Source organism: Stegostoma tigrinum, chromosome 3 (genome assembly GCF_030684315.1).
Source record: "Stegostoma tigrinum isolate sSteTig4 chromosome 3, sSteTig4.hap1, whole genome shotgun sequence".
Lineage (NCBI taxonomy): Eukaryota > Metazoa > Chordata > Chondrichthyes > Orectolobiformes > Stegostomatidae > Stegostoma > Stegostoma tigrinum.
In genome coordinates this window covers 139,491,711-139,515,782 of record NC_081356.1, presented here as the reverse complement: position 1 = coordinate 139,515,782, position 24,072 = coordinate 139,491,711, and the positions used below count along the sequence as shown (strand labels likewise).

Sequence of the window (24,072 nt, the reverse complement as noted above, 5' to 3'; positions counted from 1 at the left end):
TTGGTGTCCTATGTACAATTCTGGTCACCCTTCGGTGATTTGTTAAAATGGAAACGTTGCAAGAAAAATTTACAAAGATGCTACCAAGACTGGAAAGTTTGAGTTATGTTCAGTTGTTTCAGCGACAGGAGTCCGGGAGGAAGTGCAAGGGTAGCCTGGCAAGGTAAGCTTCCACCCAATAAATTTGGGAATTAACTAATACCCGAGCCACGACACCCGTAGTGTCTCCCACCCTTCCACCTCCTGTAACCTAATAATAACAACTAAGTGTGGTGAGCAGGTAAGCTGTTTGCATTTCTTTTTCCTCATCTCTTTGTTATCTTTCAAGTGGTCACCTAGACGCCACATCCTCTGGGAGCGGGTTGGAAGGCAAAGCCGAAGTTTGTTTGAGTATATAACGGACTAAACTTACTGGTGCAACGAACGCTGCAAAACTTAAAAAAAAAACTAATTAATTTTAAATAATTAACTAAATAGAGATGGCAGGCCGGGTGCTGTGTTGCAGCTGTATGATGTGGGAGCCCATTGAGAATGGCAGTGACCACATCCGCAACAAGTGTTGGCTTGCTTGAGGAGCTCTGCGTCAAAGTTGATAAGCTGGAATCCGAACTCCCAACACTGCGGCATATCTGGGAGGAGGAGAGATACCTGGATGCTGTGTTCCAGGAGACAGTCACCTAGTAGATTAAATAATGTTACTTCGATTGACGGGCAGGGACAGCAGTGTATGACTATGAGTGAGGCAGGTACAGGAACACAGGAGCCGCTGCCCTTGACATTGTCTCAAAGGTATGAGGCACTTGCTCCCTGCGTGGTTGAGGAACAGGGCTGCAGGAAGGCTGAGTCAATTGACCCATGGCACCAAGGTCCAGGAGGCCATTCAAGAGGGGGGAGCAAGAAGACAGATTGTAGTTTAGGGGATTCCATAATCAGGGGGATAGACAGTATCCTTTGCAAGCAGAATAGAGAATCCCACATGGTGTGTTGCCTGCCTGTTGCCAGGGTGCGAGACATCTCTGACTGGCTTGAGAGGATACTAGAGAGGGAGGGGAACGTGGAGGATGCAGTTGTTGTGGTTCACGTTGGTACCAACAACATAGGCAGGACTATGAAAAAAGACCTGTTTCAGGATTATGAAAAGCTAGGAACAAAATTAAAAACAGGTCTTCAAGGGTCGTAATCTGTGGATTGCTGCCTGAGCCACGTGCAAATTGGCATAGGGAGGCGAGGATCAGGGAAGTAAACACGTGGCTAAAAGACTGGTGTGGAAAAGAGGGTTTCCTTTTCATAGGGCACTGATATCAGTTCCGGGACAGGAGGGATCTATACTGCTGGGATGGACTCCTCCTGAACACGGCCGGGTCCAGTGTTCTGGCAAAAAGAGTAAATAGGGTGGTTAATAGGACTTTAAGTAGGGGGGAAGGGAGAAGCGAGCTTGGAGAGAGAATAACAATTAATGTAAGGCAAAGCACCAGGTTAGCAGGTGTACGAGGAAGCTTCAAGTCCATTGAAAATCAGGAAAGAAGTTAAAGGGAAGGCGAACTCAAGAGCTGTTATTAATGGAGGTGTTAGGATCCAAAAATAAGTTTGCAAAAACTGGTATCAGGGCACTTTATCTGAATGCTCGGAGCATTCGAAACAAGGTGGATGAGTTGTCGGTGCAAATAATGACAAATGGGTATGATTTCGTGGCCATTACAGAGACATGGTTACAGGATGTTCATGACTGGGAGTTAAATATCCAGGGTTATCAAACTGTTTAGAAGGACAGACAGGAAGGTAAGGGAGGTGGTGTTGCTCTGATTTTTAAGGATGATATCAGGGCAGTAGTGAGAGATGACAAAGTGTGAAGGTGGATGAACACAACAGGCCAAGCAGCATCTTAGGAGCACAAAAGCTGACGTTTCGGGCCTAGACCCTTCATCAGAGAGGGGGATGGGGTGAGGGTTCTGAAATAAATAGGGAGAGAGAGGGAGGCGGACCGAAGATGGATAGAGGAGAAGATAGGTGGAGTGGAGAGTATAGGTGGAGAGGAGTGTATGGCTGGGGAGGGGATAGGTCAGTCTGGGGAGGACGGACAGGTCAAGGGGGTGGGATGAGCTTTGTAGGTAGGAAATGGAGGTGTGGCTTGAGGTGAGTGAGAGACGATATAGGTTCTACTAAACAAAACATTGAATCCATTTGGGCGGAAATTAGGAATAGCAGGGAGAAGAAGTCACTGATAGGTGTAGTCTAGAGGCCACCAAATAAGGACATCGTGGGGGGGGGGGGGTGGGCAATAAACACAGAAATAGCTAATGCATGTAAAACTGGTACAGCAATTATCATGTGGGATTTTAATCTACATATTGATTGGTCAAACCAGGTCGGTCATGGCAGCCTTGAACAATATATATTGGAACCTACAAGGGAGCCAGCTATCCTAGATGTGGTCCTGTGTAATGAGACAGGAACAATTAATGATCTCACAGTTAGGGATCCTCTCGGAAGGAGCGATCACAGTGTGGTCCAATTTCGAATAGAGATGGAGTGTGAGAAGTTTAAGTCCAGTATCTATGTCCTGTGCTTAAACAAAGGACACTATGAAGGAATGAGCGAGGAGTTAGCTAAGGTTGAATGGGAGCAAAAACTTTGTGGTGGGTCAATTGAGGAACAGTGGAGGACTTTCAGAACAATTTTTCACAGTGCTCAGCAGAAGTATATTCCAGTGATAAGGAAGAACTGTCGGAAAAGAGAGAGCTAGCCATGGATATCTAAGGAAATAAAGGAAAGTATCAGATTGAAAAAAAACATACAAAAAAAGCAGAGTGGTGGGAAACTAGTAGACTGGCAAATCTTTAAAGGCCAACAGAAAGCCACATAAAAATTATGAAGAAAAGTAAGATGGATTATGAGAGTAAACTAGCTCAGAATATAAAAACAGACAGCAGAGGTTTCTATATGTATGTAAATTGTAAGAGTGGCGAACGTAAACATTTGCCCTTTTGAGGATGAGAAGACCAATTTAATAACTGGGAATGAGGAAATAGCCAAGACATTAAACAACTATTTCGTGTCAGTCTCCAAGGTGAAAGATACAAATAACATGCCGAAAAGTAATGGCAAGAAGGGAAGAGCAGGTGAGGACCTAGAAACTATCATTATCACCACGGAGGCAGTGCTGGGAAAGCTAATGGGGCTAAAGGTAGACAAGACACCTGGCCCTGATGAAATGCATCCCAGGGCACGAAAAGAGGTGATGTTGGGAAATAGCAAATGCATGAGTAATTATTGACCAAAATTCACTGGACTCTGGCATGGTTCCTGCAGATTGGAAAACAGCCAATGTGACTGTTTAAAAAAGGAAATAGACAAAAACCAGTTAACAATAGGCCAGAGATAATGAGAACTGCAGATGCTGGAGAATCCGAGATAATGAAGTGTGGAGCTGGATGAACACAGCAGGCAAAGCAGCATCTTAGGAGCACAAAAGCTGACGTTTCAGGCCTAGATCCTTCATTAGAAAAACGATAGGCCAGTTAGCTTTATTTTGGTAGTCGGGAAAATGCTTGAATCTAACATTAAGGAAGAACTAGCAAGACATCAGGGTACAAATTGTCCCATTGGGAATACCCAGCAAGGGTACATGAAGGGTAGGTCATGTTTAACTAATTTGGTGGAATTTGTTGAGGACGTTACTTACATGGCGAACAATGGGGAACCTGTGGATGTGGTGTATCTGGATTTCCAGAAGGCATTTGATAAGGTGCCACACCAAAGGCTGCTACATAAGATAAATTTGCACGGTATTACAGGTAATGTATTGACATGGATAGAGGATTGGTTGACCCGTAGAAAGCAAAGAGTAGGAGTAAATGGGTGTTGTTCTGGTTGTCGGTCGGTGGCCCGTGGTGTGCCTCATGCATCATTGTTGGGACCTCAATTATTTACAATTTACATAGATGATTCGGAGTTGGGGACTGAGTGTGGTGTGTCAGAATTTGCAGATGACAGCCAGGAGAGTGTGCAGAAGACACTGAAAGTGTAGAGGGATATGGATAGTCTCTGGATAGATAGCCCAGGCCAAGTCTGGCAGATGGAGTACAATGTTGATAAGTGTGAGGTCATCCGTTTTGGCAGGAATAACAGCAAAATAGACGATGTTTTAAATAGTAAAAAATTGCAGCATGCTGCTGTGCAGAGGGACTGGGGTGTTCTTGTGCATGAATCACTAAAAGTAGGATTGCAGGTAAAGCAGTTAATTAAAAAGGCAAATGGAATTTTGTCTGCCTTTGCTAGAGGGATGGGTTTTAAAAACGGGGAGGCAATGCTACAGCTGTATAGGGTCCTGGTGAGGCCACACTTGGAGGACTGTGTGCAGTTTTGGTCTCCTTATTTGAGAAGAGATATACGAGCACAGTGTCGGGAGGGGCGGGTGTAGAGGAGATTCACTCGTTTGATTCCAGGGTTGAGAGGGTTAGATTTTGAGGAGAGACTGAATAGACTGGCATTATACTCATTGGAATTCAGAAGAACATAGAACAATAGAGCACAGAACACGCCCTTCGGCCCTCGATGTTGTGCCGGCCTGTGAACTAATCTTAGCCCATCCCCCTACACTATCCCATCGTCATCCATATGCTTATCCAAGGACTGTTTAAATGCCCCTAATGTGGCTGAGTTGACTACGTTGGCAGGCAGGGCGTTCCACGTCCTTCCCACTCTCTGAGTAAAGAACCTGCCTCTGACATCTGTCTTAAATCTGTCACCCCTCAATTTGTAGCTATGCCCCCTTGTACAAGCTGATGTCATCATCCTCGGAAAAAGACTCTCACTGTCCAACCTATCTAATCCTCTGATCATCTTGTATGTCTCTATTAAATCCCTTCTTCGTCGTCTTCTCTCCAATGAGAACAGACCCAAGTCCCTCAGCCTTTCTTCAGAGGGCCTGCGCTCCAGACCAGGCAACATCCTGGTAAATCTCCTCTGCATGTTTTCCAATGCTTCCACATCCTTCCTGTAATGGGGCGACCAGAACTGCCCACAATGTTCCAAGTGAGGCCGCAGTAGCGTTTTGTACAGTTGCAGCATGACATCACGGCTCCGGAACTCAATCCCTCTACCAATAAAACCTAACACACCGTAAGCCTTTTTAACAGCACTATCAACCTGGGTGGCAACTTTCAGGGATCTATGTACATGCACACGAAGATCCCTCTGCACAGGCCCACTACCAAGAATCTTTCCATTGACCCTGTATTCTGCCTTCCTATTATTCCTCCCAAAGTGAATCACCTCACATTTATCCACATTGTACTCCATTTGCCACCTTTCGGCCCAATTCTGCAGTTTATCCAAGTCTCCCTGCAACCTGCAACATTCTTCCGCACTGTCCACCACTCCACCGACTTTAGTGTTATCTGCAAACTTACTAACTCATCCACCAATGCCTGTGTCCAAGTCATTTATAAAAGTGACAAACAGCAGTGGCCCCAAAACATCCTTGAGGCATGCCACTAGTAACCGGACTCCAGGCTAAATATTTTCCACCAACCACCACTTGTTGCCTTCTTACAGAAAGCCAGTTTCTAATCGAAACTGCTAAATCTCCCTCAATCCCTTGTCTCCGTATTTTACCCAATAGCCTACCATGTGGAACCTTATCAAGAGCTTTACTGAAGTCCATGTACACCACGCCAACTTCCCTACCTTCATCCACATGCTTGGTCACCTTCTCAAAAAACTCTGAGGTTTATGAGACACGACCTGCCGTTGACGAATCCATGTTGACTATCTCCAGTCAAATTGTTGCTTGCTAGATGATTATAAATCCTATCTCTTGTAATCCTTTCCAAAACTTTTCCTACAACAGACATAAGGCTCACAGGTCTATAATTACCTGGGTCATCCGTACTGCCCTTCTTGAACAAGGGCACAATATTTGCAATCCTCCAGCCCTCTGGTACTAAACCTATAGACAATGAGGACTCAAAGATCAAGGCCAAAGGCTCCGTCACCTCCTCTCTACCTTCCCAGACAATCCTTGGAAAAATCCCATCTGGCCCAGGGGATTTATCTACCTTCACACCTTCTCGAATTGACAACACCACCTCCTTACTAACCTTAATCCTTTCAAATCTAGTAGCCCATAACTCAGTCGTCTCCTCTACAATATTCTCCTTTTCCTGAGTGAAAACAGATGAGAACTAACACCTCTCTCATCTCTACAGAGTTCACACACAACTTCCCACATCTGTCTTTGACTGGCCCTATTCCTACCCTAGTCATCCTATTATTCCTCATATACCTGTAGAAAACTTTAGGGTTCTCCTTTATTCTGCCTGCTAATGACTGTTCATGTCCCCTCCTTGCTCTTCTTAACTCTCTCTTTAAATCCTTCCTAGCTAATCTGTAATTCTTCATCGCCTCATCTGAACCATCTCGTCTCATCGTCACATAAGCCTCCCTCTTCCTCTTAACAAGTGATACAATTTCTTTAGTAGACCACGGTTCCCTTACAAACAAAGAAAGGAACAAAGAAACCTACAGCACAGGAACAGGCCCTTCGGCCCTCCAAGCCTGCGCTGTTCAAGATCCTCTGTCTAACCTGACATCTATTTTCTAACGGTCTGTGTCCATTTGCTCCCTGCCCATCCATGTACCTGTCCAAATATATCTTAAAAGACGCTAACGTGTCTGCGTCTACCACCTCCGCTGGCAACGCGTTCCAGGCACCCACCATCCTCTGTGTAAAGAACTTTCCACGCATATCTCCCTTAAACTTTCCTCTTCTCTCTTTGAACTCATGACCCCTAGTAATTGAGTCCCCCACTGTGGGAAAAAGCTTTTTGCTATCGACCCTGTCTATACCCCTCATGATTTTGTAGACCTCAATCAGGTCCCCCCTCAATCTCCGTCTTTCTAATGAAAATAATCCTCATCTACTCAACCTCTCTTCATAGCTTTACCTTATCACTTCCTCCCTGCCTGACAGGGACATACCTATCAAGGACACACAATATGTGTTCCTTAAACCAGCTCCACATTTCGATTGTCCCCATCCCCTGCATTTTGCTCCCCCATTCTGTGCTTCCTAAGTCTTGCTTAATCACGTTATAATTGCCCTTCCCCCATCTATAACTCTTGCCCTGTGGCATGTTCGTATCCCTTTCCATTGCTAAAGTAAACATAACCGAATTATGGTCACTCTCTCCAAAGAGCTCACCTACCACTGAATCAAACATCTGGTCTGTTTCATTGCCAAGTACCAGATCCAGTATAGCCTCCCCTCTTGTTGGCCCTTCGACATACTGTGTCAGGAAACCCTCCTGCACAAATGGACAAAAACTGATCCACCCGATGTACTAGAGTTATAGCATTTCCAGTCAATGTTGGGGAAGTTAAAGTCTCCAATAATGACCACCCTCTTCCGTTCACTCCTGCCCAGAATAGTTTTGCCAATCCTCTCCTCCACATTCCTGGAACTTTGTGGAGGCCTATAAAAAAACTCCCAGCAGTGTGACTTCTCCTCTCCCGTTTCTGATCTCAGCCTGTACTACCTCAGTAGACGAGTCCTCGTCAAAAGTCTCTTCAGCCACCGTGATACTGTCCTTGACGAACAAAGCCACACCTCCCCCTCTTTTACCACCTTCCCTGATCTTAATGAAACATCTAAACCCTGGAATCTGCAACATGCATTCCTAACCCTGCTCTATCCATGTCTCTGAAATGGCCACAACATCGAAGCCCCAGGTACCTATCCATGCTGCAAGCTCGCCTACCTAATTCCGGATACTTCTGGCGTTGAAGTAGACACACTTCAAACCAGCTTGCTGTCTGCCAGCACACTCATGTGACATCCTGCCCATGCCTTCCCTACTCTCTTCCTCCAGTGTACTGGAACTACACCTCAGTTTCCTATTCCCCTGCTGAGCTAGTTTAAATCCATCTGAATAGCACTCGCAAATTTCCCACCCAGGATATTAGTGCCCCTCTGGTTCAAGTAGAGACCGTCCTGTTTGTAGCGGTCCCACCTTCCCCAGAATGAGCCCCAATTGTCCATGTACCTGAAGCCCTCCCTCCTGCACCATCCCTGCAGTCACATGTTCAGCTGAAATCGCTACCTGTACTTTGCCTCGCTATCACGTGTCATGGGTAACAAACCAGAGATAACCACTCTGTTTGTTCCAGCTCTCAGCTTCCACCCTCGCTCCCTGAAATTCTGCCGGACATCCCTATCCCTCTTTCTACCTAATGTTGTTGGTGCCTATGTGGACCACAACTTGGGGCTGGTCACCCTCTCCCTTCAAGACCCCAAAGACACGATCCGAGACATCACAGACCCTGGCACCTGGGAGGCAACAGACCAACTGTGAGTCTCGTTCGTTCCTGACAAACCTTTTAACAGCCCCTCTAACTATTGAGTCCTCAATGACTAACACTCTCTTCTTAACCCTGCTTCCCTTCTGTGCAAGAGGAACAGACTCTGTGCCAGAGACCTGCACCCTACTGCATGCACCTGGTAAGTCGTCCCCCTCAACAGTATCCAAAATGGTATGCTTGTTTTTCAGGGAAACGACCACAGGGGATCCCTGCACTGACTGCTTTTTCCCCCTTCTAACAGTTACCCAGCTTTCTTCGTGGTTAGGATTAACTATTTCCCTGAAACTCTTGTCTGTCACAGACTCTGCCTCCCGAATGATCCGAAGTTCATCCAGCTCCCGCTCCAGTTCCCTAACACGGTCTTGGAGGAGCAAGAGTTGGATGGACTTCCTGCAGATGAACTTGAATGGGACACTAATGGCGTCCCTCACCTCAAACATCATGCAGGTGGAACATTCCTCTACCTCTACTGCCATCCCTACTCGTCCTCTTATCAGAAAGTATAAAAAAAAAGAAGCTTACCTGATTTGTCCCTGGTGTATAAGGTTAGAGGAGGTGGATGGGTGAGAGACCCCACAAGGATAGGGTCTCAGGTTTAGAAAACGATCACTTCTATAGCTGAGGGGAAACAAAGTCCTTCCTTTCCCAGAAAATGCTGCTGTCTGAGGTGCTGCTGCTCACAACAGAAATGGAGGGCTCCGACGCTCGACGTAAGCTTTTAAAGATTTAAAATCACTGACTCACCTGCTTCCCGACGGGCCCCTGGTCCAATCTCCTGCTCTTCCTACTGCTAACAACAGAAATGGAAAATGATGAGGGGAGATCTTACTAGAAACATAAGATTATGAAGGGAATAGATAAGGTGGAGGCAGGGAGGTTGTTTCCACTAGTAAATGAAACTAGGACAAGAGGGCATCACCTCAAAATAAAGGGAAGCAGATGTAGGACTGAGGCCAGGAGGAACTTCTCCACCCAAAGGGTTGTGAATCCGTGGAATTCCCTGCCCAGTGACATGGTTAAAGCTACCTCGCTGAATGTTTTTAAGGCAAGGCTAGATAAATTTTTGAACAGTAAAGGAATTCAGGGTTATGGTCAGTGGGCGGGTAAGTGGAGCTGAGTCTCAAAAAGATCAGCCATAATCTTATTGAATGGCGGGGCAGGCTCAAGGGGCAGGATGGCCTACTCCTGCTCCTAGTTCTGGATGTGAGTTTGCTCACTGAGCTGGAAGGTTAGTTTTCAGACGTTTCGTCACCATTCTAGGTAACATCATCAGTGAGCCTCCGACGAAGCTTCGTCGGAGGCTCACTGATGATGTTACCTAGAATGGTGATGAAACGTCTGAAAACTAACCTTCCAGCTCAGCGAGCAAACTCACAACCAGAACCTCAACCTGAGCTACAAATCTCAAAACTTGCTGCTCCTAGTCCTTATGTTCTTATCTTATAAGGAGAGGCTGGATAGGCTGGGACTTTTCTCCTTGGACCAAAAGGGACAGAGCGGTGACCTTACAGAGGTTTATAAAATCATAATAAGGTGAATAGCCAAATCTTTTCCCCAGGCTTTGGGAATTCCAAAATAAAAGGGCATAGGTTGAAGGTGAGAGGAGAAAGATTTAAAAAGGACATGAGAGGCAGCGTTTTCACACAGTGTGGTGCAGATATGGAACAAGCATCCCGAGGAAGCAGTAGAAGTACGTACAATTACAACATTTAAAAGAGAATTGATCCATGGATAGGAAAGGTTTAGAGCAATACAGGCCAATTTCAGGCAATTGGGATCATTCTGTTGATGAAACCTGGTCGACAAGGACAAGTTGGGCCGAAGGAATTGTTTCTGTGCTGCAGATCTCTGTCTGTCTGTCTCTCCCATGCGCGCACTGGCACTCCCTGTCCTCATGTGCGTGCGGCGCGCTCTCTCTCTCTCTCTCTCTCTCTCTCTCTCTCTCTTCCCCCCCCATCCCTCCACCTGCTGACCCTCTCCCGTGGCTGTCACTTGAGTATGTGCCCACTCTCCGATGCTCACTTTCTTCCCCCCTTCATGTGCTTTCTTTCTCTGCTGTGGTCTTTCTGCCCTCCCACTTCCCCATGCTCATGCTCTCCTGCCCACATGATCCTTCACTGTTGCGCGTGCACTATGTGTCATGTGTCACTCTCGTTGTTGAGGTACAGTTTCACTCAGGAATTGATGTTTTTATCTTTGGTGATTCAGTCATTTCCTTACATCAGTTGCAGACATGCAGTGCAATTGTATGATGGGTGTTTTCCCTGAGATTGGCAAGGCCTGGCTCACCATCGACAGTGACATCTTCATGTGGAATTATGAAGATGGGTAAGTAGAGTACTCTGCTCCTGAGATGCTGCTTGGCCTGCTGTGTTCATGCAGCTCCAAACTTTGTTATCTAGGAATGGTCTGTCTGTTGGCTTTGTTGGGTAGCTCAAGTCACAAACCATATAGGAACGAAAGCCAAGGAGGTGACGTAATGTTTATATTGGAGTTAATTCACATTAAGCCGTGCTTCTTCCTACAACAATGAAATCATTTGAATCATTGAAGCAAGTGCCATTATCAGTTAAAACTAAACACGTTAGGCTGGTTTGCTGTGTGCCTAAAAAAACTGGGAGACCTGCTCAGGCCTTCCGAATAATTAGTTCGAAGTAGTGGAGCAATACTTTCCTCCTGTGAGTGCGTCTAGAACAAGAGAGCATTAAGACAAGATGAAAACAATTTTAAAAAAATTAAGAGAAATTCTGTTATATGGAGAATGAAGAGCTTGCCAGTACAAGCAGTCACTGAAGAAGGTGATGGTGAAATTAGGAGCAGGAGTAGGTCATTTGACACATCAAGCCATCTCTGCCAATCACTGTGTCATTCAGTATTTTGTTCTCACTTTCTCTGTATATTTCGATCCTTTTAGGCCTAAAATCTCTTCCTAACTCTTGAAATCAAGCACAGTTTGTCTTCCCAATTTATGTGGCTGAGAATTGCTCAGGCTACCATTCTCTGGGTGAAAAATTTCACCCGGGGGAGGTGATGGCTTAGTGTTATAATCGCTGGACTGTTAATACAGACACCCAGATAATGTTCTGGGGACCCGGGTTCGAATCCTGTCATGGCAGATAGTGCAATTTGATTTCAGTGAATATTTGGAATTAAGAATCTAGTGAAGCCAGTGTTGACTGTTAGGAAAAACCCATCTGGTTCATTATTTTCCTTTAAGGAAGGAAACTGCAATCCTTATCTGCTCTGGCTTACATGTGACTCCAGACCCACAGCAATGTGGTTGAGTCTGAACTCTCCTCTGGGCAATCAGGGATGGGCAACAAATGTTGGCCGAGCCAGCGAAGCACTTATCCTGTGAATGACGAAAGAAAAACAAAATTTCTCCTTTCACTCCTAAATGGACTGTTCGGATCCTGACAATGTGACATCTGATTCGAGACAGACTAGAAACATGGACGGAGAAATGGCGGGTGGAATTTAGTCCAAAATGCACGATGATGCATTTTGGAAGGTCTAATGCAGCAGGCAAGTATACAGTAAATGGTTAAACTTTAGAAACATGAACATACTGAGGGTTCTAACATACAGGTCCACAGTTCCCTGGAAGTGGCAACTGAAGTGGATAAGGTGGTAAAGAAGGTATATGGCATGCTTGCATTCATTGATGGGGCGTAGAGCAGTAAAATTAACAAATCACATTGCAGCTATAAAGAACATTAGTTCGGCCACATTTGAAATATTGTGTACAGTTCTGATCATCGTGCCACTGGAAAATTGTGTAGGCTTTGGAGATGGTACAGAAAAGGTTTACTATGATGCCACTTGGTTTGGAAGGTATTAACAATTAGGAGTGATTGGACAAATTTGTTTTCATTTTAGTGTTATTAATGGTGAGGGGTGACCTGATAGGAGTTTGCAGAATTGAGCGGGAAGTGGTTAGCAATTTGGGGGTGACATGGTGGCTCAGTGGTTAGCACTCCTACCTCACAGCACCAGGGACCCGTGTTTGATTCCACCCTTGGACGATAGTCTGTGTGAAGTTTGCACATTCTCCCAGTGCCTGTGTGGGTTTCCTCTGGGTGTTCTCGTTTCCTCCCACTGTCCAGTGATGTGCAGGGTAGGGTGGACTGGCCATGCTAAATTGCCCATAGTGTTGAGGGATGTGTGACTAGGTGGGTTATAGGGGGACAGGTCTGGGTGGCATTCTCTGAGGGTCGGTATGGGCTTGTTGGGCTGAAGCGCCTGTTTCCACACTGTAGGGATTCTGTGATTAGAATGGATGATCAGAGTCTTTTTCACAGGGTGGAAATGTAAAATACAGGAGATATAGATTTGAGGTAAAAAGGGAAATTTTAAAGGACATGTGAAAGGCACATTTTTTTTGCACAGAGGATGGTAAGTGCCTGAAATGTGCTGCCTGCCGAGGTGGTAGAAGTGGATGTAAAGCACTGTTTCAGAAGTATTTTGACAGGTGCATTAATAGGCAGGGAATAGAAGGATATAGACGCAAAACGTTTTAATTCGGAAACGTGTCGTGCATTGGAATAGACTGTGTTGTACCATTCTTTTTACTAACCTCACGTTTACCCACATTGGGCACATGCGTGGCTGATGCGGTGCAATCACTCAATGTTTCCAAATTCTGCTGAAGCATCTGTACATCATCCATGTAATTTATTCTCCCACCCAGCTTTGTATCATTTTCAAATCTGAAGATTAGATTAGATTAGATTTGATTCCCTACAGTGTAGAAACAGGCCCTTTGGCCCAACAAGTCCACACCGCCCCCTTTTGAAGCATCCCACCCAGACCCACCCCTCTATAACCCACACACCCCTGAACACTATGGGCCATTTAGCATGGCGAATCCACCAAGCCTGCACAACTTTGGACTGTGGGGGGAAACCGGAGCACCCAGAGGAAACCCACACAGACGCAGGGAGAATGTGCAAACTCCACACAGACAGTCACCCGACGCTGGAATCGAACCTGGGTCCCTGGCACTGTGAGGCTGCAGTGCTACCCACTGAGCCACAGTGCCACCCAATTCCATTTCATTTGCTCATACTAAATTTTTACTGTATAATGTGGCTGGGATCCAAGCACTGATCCCTGCAGTACCTATTGGTCACTGGCTGCCACTTTGCAAATGACATGTTTATTCCTTCTCTTTGTTTCCTGTCTCCCGGTCAGATCACAATCCATTTCAATACTTGACCTCCAATCCCATGAGCTACAATTTTACATGCTTATCTCTTACACGGGACCTTATCGAATGCCTTCTGAAAAGCGAAATAAACTACATGGCTGCTCCCCAACTCCCAGGATCATCTCCACTAGTTACATCTTCACAAAATTTCAGTTGATTTGACAAACGTGATTTCCGACAGTAAATTCATGCTGTTTTTGTGCAATCCAGTCACTGTTTTCCAAGTGCTCTGCTACTGAATCTTTTGTAATAGACTCTGTCATTTCCCCATTACTGATTTAGACCAGTTCGTCTGATTATTCCCTTTTTCACCTCTGAGTTTATTTTAAAATAGTGGGATTATATTGGTTTCCTTCCAAACTGTGGTCACTGTTCTGAGTCTGTAGGAACTTGAAAGATGACTACCAAAGTATCCACTACTTCTCAGGACACTTGCATAAGTGAGCTGTTTTCTAAAAGAACTTGAGTCCATTTGACAACTTTATGGTGGGACTAGGACAGGGCAACATTTCTAGGAGGATGTCTATGTGCAGCAAAAACATCTGCATGAAGTGATTGTGTTGAGTGGTTTTATCCATGGATATGCTGTCTGTTATTCGCTTCAAGCTTATTTATTGCTTTATTTTCAGGGGCGATTTGGCTTATTTTGATGGACTGAGTGAAACGATTCTCTCGGTGGGACTAGTAAAACCTAGAAGAGGTAAATCACCTGTTCTGATCCCAAATTCTAAGGAGCCCAGCCAGATACCAGAAAACTGCTTGTCATTCTTTGCAGTCCAAACCCAGAACAGCTGTTTACCTGGAGTCCGAGTTGATTCTTTGTCACAGTCTCTCACAGAAGCATGGGGCTGAGACTTCATTGTCCTCTATGGTCACGTTAAGTGTGTGTTCCTGTTGGTGGGTACAACGGGAGATTGCTGCTCAGGATAGGGTGATGGACTGGACACTGCTGCATGTGATGAAATCTATGACAAAAGTAGATCTGGTTTGTTGAATTTCAGTCAATATTCTTGAATGAATCTGTTTGTTTCAGATGCTAGAGATAGCCTGTGCCATTATGTGTCTGATCCTGACATTAGGTCCATTGCATCTGTTCAGCTTTGTAATGAAAATTCTAATTTGTCTTTCTAGGCATATTCCAGCCTCACATCCAACAGCTCCTTGTACTGACCACTCCTGTTGACATTGTGATCCTGGGAGTCAGCTTCACCAATTCTCAGACAGGTGCAGAAATTATTTCAAACCTTTTAATGGAACACTGGCCTTTGTATTCTAACGCTTAACTAGAATACTTCATTCAGTTCCAAGCACTGCGCTTAAGGAAGCATGTGAAGGCATTAAATAAGGTGCGGAGAATATTCACCAGAATGGTTCTGAGGTGAACAGTTTCACTTCTGTGGACTGATTTGGAGAAATAGGGGCAGACATCCTTAGAGAAGGAGATTTGATTCAAAATCATGAGGGATCTGTACAGAGTATTTGGAAAGGAACTATTCCTATGTTGGAAGGATCTAGAACTAGGCAATGACAGTTTCAGATCATTGGTAGCAAGTGGGACAGCAACAGCCGGAAAAGAATTTTCCATAGTCCATGGTCTAGAATGCGCTGCCTGACAGTGTGGTAGAGGTAGGTTCAACTGCAGCTTTTAAATGGAAATAAGATCATTATCTGAAGGGGAAAACAGCTTGCAGAGCTCCATGGAAAAAGCAGGGGAATGGAAGCAGCTGCATTACTTTTATCAGGGAGCCAGAAAGGACAAGGTCAGAAGGGTCTTTTGTAACTATTCCATAATCCTCTGATTCAGTGATAAACAGTTGTAATTAAGCTTCGGGGAGGTGGTGGCCTAATGGTATTATTACTGGAATGTTATTCCAGAGAAAATCTTGAATTAAGAGTCTTATGATGACCATGAATCTATTGACGATTGTCAGAAAAAACCATCTTGTTCACTCATGTCCTTCAGGGAAGGAAACTACCATCCTTACCTGATCTTTTATTCTTTACCCGTTAACAGGATGAGGGCATCGCTGACCAGGCAGCATTTATTGCCTATCTCTGATTGCCCAAAGGGCAGTTCAGAGTCAACCATGTTGCTGTGGGTTGAGAATTACATTTAGGCCAGACCAGATAAAGACAGCAATTTCCTTCCCTAAAGGACGTTAGTGAACCTGATGGGTTTTTCCGACAATCAGCAATGGATTCGTGGTCATCATTAGATTTTTAATTCCAGGTAATTTTTTGAATTCAAACTCCACCCTCCGCTAACAGAGATAATGGGAACTGCAGATGCTGGAGAATCCAAGATAACAAAGTGTGGAACTGGAAACACAGCAGGCAAAGCAGCATCAGAGGTGCACAAAAGCTAACATTTCGGGCCTAGACCGAGGCCTAAAGCACCTTTCTGATGAAGGGTCAAGGCCCAAAACGTCAGTTTTTGTGCTCCTAAGATGCTGCTTGGTCTGCTGTGTTCATCCAGCTCCACAATTGGCTATCTCCCATCTGCTATGGCAGGATTTGAACCTGAACCTCCCACAATGTTATCTGGGTCTCTGGATTTGCAGTCCAGCAATAATACCACTAGGCCATTGGCTCCCCTGATATAGATGTGATTCCCGACCCATAGCCATGTGGTTGACTCTTGACTGCCCTCTGAGCAATTAGGGGTAGGAAGTAAATGCTGGCCTCGGCAGTGGTGATCTCATCCCCTGAATGAATGTAAAAAGTTCTGGCACACTAATGTGCTCTAATAGTTATAGGCGTGGTGCGAAACTTGGAGGAAGCAGCGTCATTTGACCTGAGTGTTGATGAAATAAGACAGTGCTGGGTAAGCTAATGGGGGCTAAAGGTAGACAAATCTCCTGGCCCTGATGAAATGCATTCAAGGGATAGGGAAATAGTAAATGCACTAGCAATTCACAAGACACGAGTGGTTCCTGCAGATTGGAAAACAGCCAATGTGACGCCACTGTTTAAAAAAAGTAGTAGACAAAAAGCAGTAAGCTTAAGTTCAATAGTAGGGAAAATGCTTGAATCTATCATTAAGGAAGAAATAGCAAGACATCAGGGTATAAATTGTTCCATTGGGAATACCCAGCATGCGTTCATGAAGGGTAGGTCATGTTTAACTAATTTGGTGGAATTCTTTGAGGACATTACTTGCATGGTGGACAATGGGGAACCTGTGGATGTGGTGTATCTGGATTTCCAGAAGGCATTTGACAAGGTGCCACAACAAAGGCTGCTACATAAGATAAAGTTGCACGGTATTACAGGTAATGTATTGACATGGATAGAGGATTGATTGACGAGCAGAAAGCAAAGAGGAGGAGTATTTTTCTGGTTGGCGGTCAGCGGCTAGAGGTGTGCCTCAGGAATCAGTGTTGAGATCGCAGTTGTTTACAATTTACGTAGACAACTTGGAGTTGGGGACCTAAAATTTGCAAATGACACTGAGGTGAGTGGTACAGTAAAGTGTGCAGAAGACACTGAAAGTCTGTAGAGGGATATAGATAGTTTAAGTGAGCGGGCAAAGGTCTTGTAGATGGAGTACAATGTTGATAAGTGTGAGGTCATCCGTTTTGGTAGGAATAGCAGCAAAATGGCCTATGTTTTAATTGGTAAAAAAAATTGCAGCAAGCTGCTGTGCAGAGGGACTGGGTGCCTTTGTGCATGAATCGCAGAAGGTGGGATTGCAGGTGCAGCAGGTAATTGAAAAGGCAAATGGAATTCTGTCTGCCATTGCTAGAGGGATGGAGTTTAAAAACAAGTAGGCTATACTGCAGTTGTATAGGGTCCTGGTGAGGCCACACCTGGAGCACTGTGTGCAGTTTTGGTCTCCTTATTTGTGAAGAGATACACTGGCACTGGAGGGGGTGGGGAGGAAATTCACGTGGTTGATTCCGGAGTTGAGAGGGTTGGTTTATGAGGAGAGATTGAATAGGCTGGGATTATACTCATTGGAATTCAGAAGAATGAGGGGAGATCCTATAGAAACATATAAGATTATGAAGGGAATAGATAAGGTGGAGGCAGGGTGGTTGTTTCCACTAGTAGATGAAACTAGGACAAGAGGGCATCGCCTCAAAATAAAGGGAAGCAGGTATAGGACTGAGGTCAGGAGGAACTTCTTCACCCAAAGGGTTATGAATCTGTGGAATTCCCTGCCCAGTGAAGTGTTTGAAGCTACCTCACTGAATGTCTTTAAGACAAGGCGAGATAAATTTTTGAACAGTAAAGGAATTCAGGGTTGTGGTGAATGGGCGGGTAAGTGGAGCTGAGTCTCAAAAAGATCAGCCATGATCTTATTGAATGGTAGGGCAGGCTCAAAGGGCTGGATGACCTACTCCTGCTCCTGGTTCTTATGTTTTAAATGCCTGTGCTTCCAATCTCCAAAGCCTGGGTGTCTGTTTTTGAAGTCTAGCACCAGGCACTGTGAAAATCTGCACATGAGCAAGCTTCTGGAGCCACATATGTCGAGATTTCTGATACTGTGCATGCAGTATGAAAAATATGAGTGTGCCATGGAATTAGAACAAAAAGAAATACTGCGCAGGAGCAGGCACTTCAGCCCTCCAAGATTGCATCGCCGCGTTTTGCCCTGCCACATTAAAAACTAACTTCACTTACAGGACCCAAATCCCTTTCCTATTCATGTATTTGTCCAGGTGCTTCATGAATGCTGCTATTATGCCTGCATCCACCACCACCTCTGGCAACACGTTGCAGACACTTAGCACCTGCGACTGGTGAAAAGGTTTCCTCGCACGTCTTCTTTAAACTGAACTCCTGCAGTGCCCCCCTCTCCCATTCACGTTGAACCTGTGTCTTAGTAGTTGACCACTCCACCCTGGGGAAAAAGTCTCCATCCATGCTATTCACTATCTTGCTGAAAGAAGACAGAGGGTGGTAGTTGATGGGAAATGTTCATCTTGGAGACCAGTTACTAGTGGTGTACCGCAAGGGTCGGTGTTGGGTCCACTGCTGTTTGTCATTTTTATAAATGACCTGGATGAGGGCGTAGAAGGATGGGTTAGTAAAATTGCAGACCACACTAAGATCGGTGGAGTTGTGGATAGTGCGGAAGGATGCTGTAGGTTGCCGAGAGACATAGATAAGCTGAGAGGTGGCAAATGGAGTTTAATGCAGACAAGTGTGAGGTGATGCACTTTGGTAGGAGTAACCGGAATGCAAAGCACAGGGCTAATGGTAAGATTCTTGGTAGTGTAGATGAGTAGAGAGATCTCGGTGTCCATGTACATAGATCCTTGAAAGTTGACACCCAGGTTGACAGGGCTGTTAAGAAGGCAGAGAGTGTTTTAGCTTTTTTTAATAGAGGGATCGAGTTCCGGAACCATGAGGTTATGCTGCAGCTGTACAAAACTCTGGTGTGGCCGCAGTTGGAGTATTGTGTACAGTTCTGGTCACCGCATTGTAAGAAAGATGTGGAAGCTTTGGAAAGGGTGCAGAGGAGATTTACTAGGATGTTGCCTGGTTTGGAGGGAAGGTCTTACGAGGAAAGGCTGAGGGACTTGAGGCTGTTTTTGTTAGAGAGAAGAAGGTTGAGAGGTGACTTAATTGAGACATATAAAATAATCAGAGTGTTAGATAGGGTGGATAGGGAGAGCCTTTTTCCTAGGATGGTGACGGTTAGCACGAGGGGGCATAGCTTTAAATGGAGGGGTGAAAGATATAGGACAGATGTCAGAGTTAGTTTCTTTACTCAGAGAGTAGTAAGGGAATGGAACGCTTTGCCTGCAACGGTAGTAGATTCGCCAACTTTAGGTACTTTTAAGTCGTCATTGGACAAGCATATGGACATATATGGAATAGTGTAGGTTAGATGGGCTCAGATCGGTATGACGTCGGCACAACATCGAGGGCTGAAGGGCCTGTTCCGTGCTGTAATGTTCTATGTTCTATGTTATAAACTACTATCAGGATGCCTCTCAACCTCTTGAGTTTCAATAAAACGAAACCCAGCCTGTCCAACCTTTCTTCATAGCTAAAATCCCTCATTCTTGGCAATGTTCTGGTTAACCTTTTCAAAAGCACCCACATCCTTCTGGTAATGTGGTGACAAGTACTGTGCGCAGTTTTGCAAGTGTGTCTGCACTAAAGTTCTGTAAAGCTGTGGCATAACTTGTCTATCCTTGTACTCAATGCCCTTTCCAATGAAGACAAGCATGCCACTGGCCTTTCATATAATCTTATCTACCTGCTGTGTCACCTTCAGTGATCTGTGGACGTGCACATCTGGATCCCTAAGAGTGCTGCCATTCACTGTATAATTTCCACCCATATTTGCACTTCCAAAATGCCTCACCTCACATTTGCCCGGATTAAACTCCATCTGCCATTTTTTTTTTGCACATGTCTCCAACTGCACTGTTTCCTTCTCTATCTTCCGATAGGCCTCCTTAATATCCACAAGACCACCAATCTGTTGTCTCATTGAATTCTGCTTTGATGTGAAAACATTAGGTTAGACCACTGAATGGTGACTCTTGAACGAAGTGGTGTTGTCTAAAAATTATAGGCAGACCGTTCCAAAGTGAAGTTTGGAAATGCTTTCCGCACACTCGTAACGGTTGAAATATGGCACCCTTCTGCAAACGTCAGCCAATGCTGTTCCATTCCCAGCTGATGAAATTATTGGACAATGTCAGATACTGCACATATCCAGTCAGGACTTTTTAAACTAAATTCCTGACAGTGAAATAACCTTTCTCTTGGTGGTTGTAAGTCTCCTTCCTTTTCTCAGGAACATATGTTCTACACACCCTGGTTCAACCAAGACTTATGTAAATTACCCAAAACTGAAGCTGAAGGATTTTTACCCCAGCTACTGATGTTTCTCCAAGCTCGGAAAAAAACAATTTCAGCATCTTTAAATTGAATGTCTAATGTGCTGGACTGTTTTCTTCATACAACTATAAACTCTCCCAATATAAGTAAAACCTAATTATTCTCATTTATATGTCTCTCTTACTGTTAAATAAGTCACCATGGCTAGAGAGATACTTCAAGTTAATCATTAAACCTGTTCAGACGCATGCACACAATCTGTGTGCCACTTCCTCAAAATTGAAATATTTGAAAAGTATGATGTTACAATGTATTGTAATTGTACCTTAGACCACAATGCATGCTTAGTTGTTAAATTTTTATTTCTAATATTAATGGATTTCTGTTATCCAAAAATATTGACAACCAGGTTGGTACCAGGTTGGAGTTAACTGCAGTTAAGCCATGATCTTGTTGAATGGCAAAACACACTTAGAACTAAATTGCCAATATTTTGTTTTAAGCTTCAGATTGATCCCCTCACTGCAATGTGTGGGCTGGCCGGTTCTGTTTAAGAACTGAGGAGATGCAGAGCTTTCTGGACATGTGTATCAGTAATTACCTACTTGCCTTGGGTCTCAGAGTTAGGGAGATCAACAGTACAGAACAAGACCCTTTGGCCTGTTGTCTGCACCAGTCAAAAAAGCATACAGCAACTCTCATCCCATTTTCTAGTACTTGATCCATAGCCTTGGCACCACAAGTGCACACCTAAGCACTTCTTAAATGTAGTGAGGGTTTCTGCTTCTACCACACTTTTAGGCTGAGAGTTCCAGATTCCCAACACCCTCCAGCTGAAAATGTTTCTTGATATATGTCTTCTAAGCTCTCTGCCCCTTAAATGCTTGCCCTTGGCATTGATCCCTCAGTCAAGGGATAAAATTTCTTCCTATTTATGCCCCCATTATGTTGGACATTTCAATCAGGTCCCCTTTCAGTCTCTTCTGCTTTAAGAAAAACAGCCCCAGTCTGGCAAAAATGAAAAGAGAAATAGGTGGAGAAACGGGTGGTGAGAGGAATGGCACGGTGGCTCAGTGGTAAGCACTGCTGCCTCAAGGTATCGCGGTCCCAGGTTTATTTCCAACCTTGGGCAGCTGTGTGTGTGGAGTTTGCATGTAGTCCCTGTTCTGGCTCTCAAGTTTTTTTTTCCCCCCACAGCCCAAAGATGTGACGGTTAGGTGTATTGGCCATAGTAAATGTGGGGTTGCAGTGATTGGGTCGTGGGCTAGGTCTGGGTGGAATGCTGTTTGGAGGGTTGGTGCAGACTCAATGGGCCTCTTTCTGCACTGTCGGATCCTATGATTCAACAGATCTGGCAGCATCTGTGGAGTGAAAGCAAAGTCGATGTTTAGGGTCCGGTGAAACTTCTTCAGAACTGTTTGCTCAATCTGTCTGTAACTTGAACTGTTCAACCAGGCAACATCCTTTGCACCCTCTTCACTGCTATCACATCCCCCCTATAAAGTGGCCATCAGTGTGGCTTTGTGGAAAGCAAAACTGAAATGAGGTTTTATTATGTCTGCAATAATTCACTTGCTTTTTTTCTAAGGGCTGGGAATCCTAAGCGACAACATATGTGGAGGGATGCAGCTCCTACCAGATCCCCTGTACTCGATTCCCACGGACAATACCTATCTGCTGGCAATCACTGCCACAGATACTGGTCGTATATTCCTTGCTGGAAAAGATGGCTGTCTATATGAAGTTGCCTATCAGGTAAATTTTTCTGTTACTGCTCCAGACCATTGCTACATTGTAGTTTATAATTGCATAGAGCATGTATTGGTCTCAGAGAGATTAAGGCTGGGGAATTAATCATGAAACAAGGAAATAGCAAAAGCAGTGAACAGATATTAGAACATAGAACATAGAAAAGTACAGCACAGTACAGGCCCCTTGGCCCACGATGTTGTGCCGTGGAATAATCCTAATCCAAAAATAAAATAACCTCACCTACATTCCCCTCAATTCACTGCTGTCCATGTGCATATCCAGCAGTCGCTTAAATGTCACTAATGATTCCGCTTCCATGACTACCACTGGCAAACTATTCCATGCACTCACAACTCTCTGGGTGAAGAGCCTCCCTCTGACGGTGTCTTCTATACCTTCCTCCTAACACCTTAAAACTATGACCCCTCGTGGCAGCCAATCCTGCCCTGGGGAAAAGTCTCTGCCTATCGACTCTATCCATGCCTCTCATTACCTTGTACACCTCGATCAGGTCACCTCTCTTCCTCCTTCTCTCCAGAGAGAAAAGTCCGAGCTCAGCCAACCTCTCCTCGTAAGACAAGCCCTCCAGTCCAGATAGTATCCTGGTAAACCTCCTTTGCACCCTTTTCAAAGCCTCCAAATCTTTCTTATAATAGGGTGACCAGAACTGGACACAATATTCCAAGTGTGGTCTCACCAGGGTTTTGTAGAGCTGCAGCAAAACCTCATGGCTGTTAAACTCGACCCCCCTGTTAATGAAAGCCAAAACACCATATGCTTTCTTAACAACCTTATCCACTTGGGTGTTTGTCTTCACTGTTGAACACCCAGTAATGTGCCAAGAACACTTAAATTAAGAGGTAAAATGGAGAGAAGCTTAGATTTGAAGTAGGAGCACGACTAAGCTTTTTGGCCCCTTGAGCTTTCTCCTCCACTTTGCATCCTTTTCCCTGTCACTCTTGATTCCCCTTCTGATCAAGAATCTGTCTATCTCAGTCTTACATATATACAAGGGCACTGCCCCCAAAAGGAATTGTAAGGCTCAACTCTTGGAGGGAAGAAATTCTCCTCATCTCAGTCTTAAATTGGTGCCCAGAAACAAAAACAGAAGTTGCTGGAAAACCTGAGCAGGTCTAGCAGCATCAGTGAAGAGAAAGCAAAGTTAATCTTTCAGATCCAGTGACCTTTCCTCAGAACTGAAATAGTTTATTCAGCCCAGTTCATCTGACCAACCATTCAGTGAGATCATAGATAATCTCACAATTTGCAGCTCCATTTTTTTTTGCCTTTTCCCCAAAACCCTTCATTCCTTAATGATTAAAAATCTGTCTATCTCAGCCTTGAACATGCATAACAACCATTACAGCTTCAACAAGTGGCGTCAAGAATTTCACAGACTCATTCCCTACTGAGAAAAGATATTCCTTCTCATCTCTGTTGTAAATGTGTGACCCATTGTTCTAAGATTATGCCCTCTGGTCCCAAACCTTCCCACAACCTTTCCACATCTATCCTGTAAGTTCCCTAAGAATCTTGTGTGTTCAATAGGGTCCCCCTTCGTTATTTTACATTAAAACTAGTATAGGCCCAATCTTTCCAACTTGTCCTCGTAGAAATGTTCTTCCATACCTGGTATTAGCTTAATGAACTATTTTCTGGACTGAGTCCCATGTCGTCATATGTTGTTTGAGGGACCGAAAATTCTTCACTATCCAAGTCGTGATCAACTAGTACCTTGTACTATTTTAGCAAAACCTTCCTTCTCTTTGGAATAAAGGCCAATATTCAATTTAGCTTCCTTATTGCCTGCTGAACTTGGATGCAGTTTGTGATTCACAAATAGGGACTCTCAAATCCCTCACCCGTCACTTTCTGCAGTCTTTATCCATTTAAATAAGACTCTGCTCCTCTGTTTTTCCTGCCAAACTGCCTAACATCACATTTCC

The 24,072-nt window shown here is 44.6% G+C and overlaps 1 protein-coding gene across 1 annotated transcript in view; it reads left to right on the top strand.

Annotated features, from left to right (window-relative positions):
• The window catches only part of nup155 (nucleoporin 155), a 224,258-nt gene that overhangs the window by 3,251 nt on the left and 196,935 nt on the right, over positions 1–24,072 (top strand). Inside the window, exons 4-7 of the mRNA XM_059645000.1 lie at positions 10,593–10,689; positions 14,200–14,270; positions 14,702–14,794; positions 21,963–22,129. Of these exons, the coding sequence (XP_059500983.1) occupies positions 10,593–10,689; positions 14,200–14,270; positions 14,702–14,794; positions 21,963–22,129 (428 nt within the window). The remainder of the gene's footprint in view (positions 1–10,592; positions 10,690–14,199; positions 14,271–14,701; positions 14,795–21,962; positions 22,130–24,072) is intronic.